At 42.9% G+C, this 6,427-nt stretch overlaps 1 protein-coding gene across 2 annotated transcripts; it reads left to right on the top strand.

The window, feature by feature from the left end:
* Positions 1 to 869: 869 nt before the first annotated feature.
* On the top strand, positions 870 to 4,144 carry LOC123486567 (rho-related GTP-binding protein RhoU-like). Of its 2 annotated transcripts, XM_045217908.1 has the most exons (4): positions 876 to 1,548; positions 1,871 to 1,929; positions 2,066 to 2,095; positions 2,715 to 4,144. In XM_045217908.1, the coding sequence occupies exons 1-4, from the start codon at positions 1,296 to 1,298 to the stop codon at positions 3,210 to 3,212; spliced, it is 840 nt and encodes a 279-aa protein (XP_045073843.1). In that variant the 5' UTR covers positions 876 to 1,295; the 3' UTR covers positions 3,213 to 4,144. The 2 variants fall into 2 exon arrangements, with proteins under 2 accessions (XP_045073844.1, XP_045073843.1); XM_045217909.1 differs by lacking the exon at positions 2,066 to 2,095 and having other exon boundaries at positions 870 to 1,548.
* Positions 4,145 to 6,427: the final 2,283 nt, after the last annotated feature.

The raw sequence follows: 6,427 nt of genomic DNA, 5'->3' as shown, positions 1-6,427 counted from the left end.
ATGGGGCGTAGAGAAAATGTTGCAGTTTTAAAGTACATTTGCTGCAATTGTACACATTTTGCCAAAGGATGGAGAGAAGATTTAACAATTTTATAACTCATTTTATGCAATTTTACTCCTTTTGCCATAAGTTGGAGAGACATTTTTGCAGTTCTGAAGCTAATTTCCTGCAATTCTACACATTTTGTCATGACTTAATGCCATGTTAATATGATATTTGAGTGAAAGTGACTAACAAAATCAACGGGGGCCTCCTGGAGGTCAGGGCCCCTGGGTACGTGCCCTGCATGCCCGGTCGGTAATTCCGCTGATTACTACAAGTTTAGATAGCTGGCTAGACTAAGTTACCAATCTCAATGGGCTAATTGAGTGACTGGCAGTGACTGACATAACAAGACAAAAACTGCCAATGCACAACCAAATTTCGAAATTGGGGCGGGGCCCCCCTAAGTGGTCACTTATGCCTAGGGCTGGCCCTGGGTCAGGGTTAATACTCATGTTGGAGTCCTCATTTACTTTATGGAAGGATAATGCAACTTTGTTAGAGATAAAACTTGTCTGGTTTTATTGGCTACCCATTCTTCTTATGTTGTTGCTAGAATCAAACAAATAAAGAAAACAAATTAATATTCAGTGGACCATATCCTTAAAAAATAGATCAAGAAAAATGTGTAGACCTACATAATTGGTCAAGATTTCTCAAACGCAACTCTGGACCTCGAAGCAATGTTTCACTGCATTTTTCATTGTTCCCCTCTAGTCAAGGACTGATTTAGACATGTGACACCAGGTGGGTGCAATTAATGATCCTATAGAACAGAAAACGAGCAGGCTCCGGACCTCATAGGGTAGGAGTTGAGTACCCCTGGTCTAGATATTCACCATATTTACTTGTGTAAATGACAAAGTGGATCACATTATTTACTACAGGGGATCAGAGTTTCCAATGATCTTAGTTTGTTTCACTTTGAAAGCCCTGGGACACCGACCGCACCTCATGTGGCGCGCGGTAAGCCTCTTACAACCATGAACACACCAGATGCAGAGGATGCCAATCAAGAGAAACTTAACGCAGAATGCGTTTACAGTATGCTGCACGAGTTCCGCTGTAGCCTACCTGAATTATTATTTATCTACATTTATATGACTCACTGACACAAACGGACAGTCAGGTGCGTGCTGGTTCTATAAACTCTAGAACCAACATATGGGATATCAAAGTGCAGAGACCCAGACGGCTCTGGCATTATTGAAGTGTTATTCCCCGTGGATTAGGCCAGTTATTCGACGGCACAATGCTTCCACAAGATATAGGAGTGCAGAAACCCCGTCGGATCTCGGATCCGGCTCCACCGGTACCACCACGGCGGGGCAAGAACAGAGACTTTCCTCTTTCAAAGCGCCGGCGATCGGGCTCCGTACCTGAGCGCAAGGTGAACTGCGTCCTCGTGGGAGATGGAGCGGTCGGGAAGACAAGTCTTATCGTCAGCTACACCACAAATGGATATCCGACAGAATACATTCCAACAGCTTTCGATAACTTTGCAGGTAATTTGTGAGAAATCAGATAACCCGAAAACGTGATATTGTTAATTTGACAGCTTTTGTCACAAGTTTTACTCATTAATTGATTTATCCAAATGTTGCATTTTATAAATGTTTTCTTGTTTTGTTTTTTTGTTGCTTTTGTGTATAGTATATTATTTTAGATCTCTCCGAGTCAATAATAGGTGACTATTTTATATAATTTGATGGTGCAAAGTAAACATCACTGATGCCTATAGTGCTATGACAGGTAGGCATTGAACAGGTGTCTTAATGCTGTCACCATCAATAACAAATCTGTGCACGCTCTTCTTCTCCTTCTCAGTTATGGTTGTGGTGGATGGAAAACCTGTGAGACTGCAACTCTGTGATATGGCTGGCCAGGTGAGTCAAAGTTTTGTTTTTGAATCCAACACTAAATGAGTGTTAGTAAACTACAGGCACATTAACAAGGATATCCTATTTTAGTGGTAACGCTAACACATTATTCTTTCTTCACATGTTCTGCTCAAAATGATAGAAATGGGGGATGGAGGATGACACTATTAATGTAAGCCATTCTCTATCAGTGGTCAGTAGTTTGTTTAGATTCCACAGCTTCACTTATCCCAACATAGGTTGCTTCCACATTTTACCCCCTGTGTCTTGGTTGCTCACTGTAGGGATTCCCCTGCACACCCTCCCTTCTCTGATCCTGTGTCAGTAGTTATTACCCCCTGGCAGAATATCTTTCATAGCCATTGCCTCCCCTTGATCCTCAGACTTATATCGCCCCCTGTAGGAGGTTCCTGTCCATGCTCCCAGAATCTATACCTTCTTACCTCTCCCCTCTGGCTCTCTGTGCTTTATCGCCCCCTTTTGGATTACACTCACAGACCTTGCTCTCCCTGACTCATGACCAATTCCAAATCAACTCTTCCCATTCTCCTTAATAGGCACCTTTGTAGATCTGAAAGGATTGAATAGGTGTAATAATCAATATGACCTGAACTCAGAGAGAGAAAGGGACGTATTACTGGACCATGTTGCTAACCATCCAGTAGTAGTCTTTTCAGAATCAGATCTACATGGTATGCCATAAGATCAGGGCTAAGAATCAATTTGGGATTGGGTATCTCTGACCCTTCCACTTCCTCAACTTGAGACTTTTCCCCTCCTGTCTCCTATAGGACGAGCTGGACCGGATCCGCCCTCTATGCTACCGCAATGCCGACGTCTTCCTGCTCTGCTACAGCGTGGTGCGCCCCTCCTCCTTCCGCAATGCCACCGACCGCTGGGCGCCTGAGATCCGCCGTCACTGCCCCGGGGCACCCATGGTCCTAGTGGGGACCCAGCTGGACCTGAGGGAAGACGTCCAGGTGCTGGTCCAGCTGGCCAGGAACCAGGAGCGGCCCGTGGGAACCGAGGAGGCCCAGCAGCTGGCACAGGATATTGGGGCCGTGTCCTTCGTAGAGTGCTCGGGTCTGACCCAGAAGAACCTGAAGGAGGTGTTTGACCAGGCCATCTTGGCCAGCATCCAGCCGGCGGAGAACGTTCAGCAGCTCCAGCAGAGGCAGAGCCTGAGGAAGAAGACCCCGGATAAGATCAAGAGTCTCTCTGAGACTTGGTGGAAGAAGCTGAGCTGTGTTGTTGTGGCAGGAGAGCGTGTGGGAGGAGAGTCCGACTGAACCCCCCAAAGCAGCTGTTTAGGATTTTTAATTTTTCTATGCTTGTCTTTTATTTATTTTTTTCACTCCAGATATAATAGCACTTAGGAAAACAGACCTGGATCAATAATATGTTGGAAAAATTTAAATGTATTATCTAAAGACTCATGGAATTATTTAATATCTAAAAAGGAGAAGCACTAGAAAGCATTATCGTTGCTGGCAAGATAATGAATGAAATGCAGAATGTCAGCGTTAGTGATACCTTATGTTTTGTGTTCAAAGGCCTTGATGAGGTCACAGCAAGTCTAAATTAAGTGATTTGAGTTAGCAAATCCAATAGCTGGGGAGACTACTAATGAAATGACTGACTTCACAATGACTTCTGTGTAACCCCCATCAAGGTTCAAAGGTCACCAGTGGAGAATGTTGTGGAGGATTACGAGAAACTAGCCAGTAGAAACTGTAACGCCAAACCATAAGCTTGCTTTGTGTCCGCCATTTTGACAATTAAGTCTTTCAATGTTGTTTACTAACCTATATCAGATCAAGTACAATTATTGGTCTTTCAGATTCAAGTAGTCTAAAACACTGTTCCTGTATCAGTTGTTGATATTGCTGGACATACCAACCAAACACAGCTAAAGGATACTGTAGCTTCCCAGTCAGATTGACTCTAATCTGACTAATCTGCAGATCAGTTGGTTTGGCTTTCCCTCCTGATCCCTGGTCAGGTCTGTCGTGGTGATGAATCGTAGTGGTTCTCCGGTGGAGGCCGTACGCAGCTTTCTAATAGGATGAGACAGGACCACCTGGATTGGATTAGCTGGGCATATGGTGGCTGACTCTCAGTCCCCTGAATGCCATCACACCTTAGCCCTGCTCTGATGTCAACCAAGACCGTCTGCCTAGGAAGACTAAGCAAGACTCAGACCCTGTCACCCTGCTGCTAGTGCTTTTTTTTATTGTTGTGCTGTCACCAAGAGTTGAACAGCTTGAGAGAGTTGACATACTGGTGTGGTTAACTTGTGAGGCATTTGGCAGGTGCAGCTTCAAATTCCTATTCACTCATCCATTAGTTGTCTGTTCCAATGTGTACTCTCCCTTGCTTATGAATTGGTGGTCTTTTAAAAAATTTTATTTTTAATTTTTTAGGGTGTGGATCAGCTTTAATATTGCAAATAGATTGTGGCTTCTATCAATGTAATCGTGTGCATCATTTCCAATCCCCCATATATATATTTTTAATAAATATACATCTTTTAAATATATATATTTTATTTGACTTGGTGGTCTGTTATCACCTGGACTCTATCCTACCAACAACAAAAAAATACAATATTTTTTAATGAAAATATTCTAAATATATAGACAAAATATATACAAGATTATTTGATTTCTAACTTATAAGAAAATCGTATAAATCCATAATATAAAAACTGTTCAATTTTGAGGGAGTTGGAAGAGAGAAAACCCTGCCATCTTCTATTGTCGTGACTGAAATTCACTGCCACTAGAGGTCCCTGAAGCATTACAAATCCTGAGCTGAGCTGCAGTTCATGATCCACCAAGCCTCAAGTTGACCAAGGTCAGTGCATTTCTGTCACCTCATATATCTTAATAGTGGCAGAGACCTATTTACTGTTTAAAGGCATGAGTTTAGAGAAGACATCACACAGTGTCACAGATCTTCATACTATCTGAATTTCAAGACATCAATGCATCATTCAGTTGCCTAATCCATATAATATAGATATTTCTTGCACTGTACTGTAGGTCTACAAACCTATTCCACAAATATGTAAAGAACAATATATAGTGGATCCAAACAGCAGATCTTATAGTATTCTAGATGTACGATTGAGTGCCTCTGCCTAGAAGCAACAGGCTGTTTTTAGAGGACCTGGCTGCTCTTGCAAAAGGGGCTATTTCAGTCCCCCCTCTTAGCTGTGCTCTTCAACTGGGCATATTATCTCTGACTAGCATTAAAGACTTAAGTCAAAGACCACAGCTCTGGCTCTGTTCTGCCCTCCTGCGGCTCAGTGGCTCCACTCAAAGCAACCACTGCATTTATGGACAGACATAACTCACTGTTGTTGACGCAGCAATTCTCCCTTTTACCCAGCTTCGACCATTCAAGATATTTCATACCCCAGAGCCTGCCCCTTTTTCCAAGACTCCTTTCTCAGACACTGTCAATTAGGGAGGGGTCCTTCTCTGCTGGCAAAGGAACACGTGGGGGGCTATATTTAATGCCCAAAGCCCTTCCCCCTTTCAGTCCCAGGCGGCTGGTGGTGTTCCTGAAGGCACCTATTTTGGCCCTATTGCGTTTTGAAATGCCAGGTGGCTTTAAATAGAGCGGGAAGATGTCTGGAGGGTGGAATTCTCAAGTAGAAAGGGCTTGAATAGACTTTGGCTCTGATTGAAGGACTCACTGTTGTATGCAGTTGCTTGTCACTGTCAGTGTTACTTTGTAATTAATGTGTTACTGTGTTAACGGGGATTTGATTTTATTGACTTCGGGCACACACATACAGAAAAAGATACCCACACTCATAAAGATTTAAGGAAGTGTTTCTGTCTCTTTTAAACAATCAAAAGATAACCATTGCACTCTCCATAAACCAGCAAATACAATTTGTTTGTCTCTTAAACACCGATGTGCCAACACACACACACACACTCTGTCTCTCTCCATCAGCTGCCGGAGGTGGGTATGTGACAGGTTGGTATTTATAGCCAGTGCTAAACCCTTTGTCAGGAGATCTGCATGCTAAGAGGCCTTTTGTCTGAACCTAATGATGTATTGTCCCACGGAATTCACTCATCATACATAACATCTGAAATGTCCTGTCTAGTCTGTCATTGTGTCAGGCTGACGACTTAATACGAAAGCCTTGTAAGTGCTGTGGTGGTCACCTCACTGGAATCATACAGTACTCCATATCCTACACTGGGACACATGGGTCATAGAGGACGATAACGTCAGAAGTATTCTGGAGAGAGAATATGATCTGGTATGTGATTCTAACGTTTCACTGAACCTTTCCGTTACGTTTCAGACACCATAGAGCGCAGATGACCACACCTAACAAGAAGTTATTTAACTAATAGAGAAAAGTGACAATGTAGTTGTAGTCATGATGGAGTGTCTCAGAATATCACAATACCTCACTAACGGATCAACATGGTAGTAAATTGGAGTACTGTTTTGACTAAAACAACTAGTTATATAT

Source organism: Coregonus clupeaformis, unplaced genomic scaffold (assembly GCF_020615455.1).
Source record: "Coregonus clupeaformis isolate EN_2021a unplaced genomic scaffold, ASM2061545v1 scaf1271, whole genome shotgun sequence".
NCBI lineage: Eukaryota > Metazoa > Chordata > Actinopteri > Salmoniformes > Salmonidae > Coregonus > Coregonus clupeaformis.
Note: the sequence above shows the minus strand (reverse complement) of the source record. Positions and strands in the feature narration are given on the sequence as shown.

Coding starts and splice junctions, on each gene's coding strand:
- LOC123486567 (XM_045217908.1), top strand. CDS start 1,296: ATGCTTCCACAAGATATAGGAGTGCAGAAACCCCGTCGGATCTCGGAT. Junction 1,549..1,870: donor AGCTTTCGATAACTTTGCAG/GTAATTTGTGAG, acceptor TCTCCTTCTCAG/TTATGGTTGTGGTGGATGGA. Junction 1,930..2,065: donor TCTGTGATATGGCTGGCCAG/GTGAGTCAAAGT, acceptor TCAAAATGATAG/AAATGGGGGATGGAGGATGA.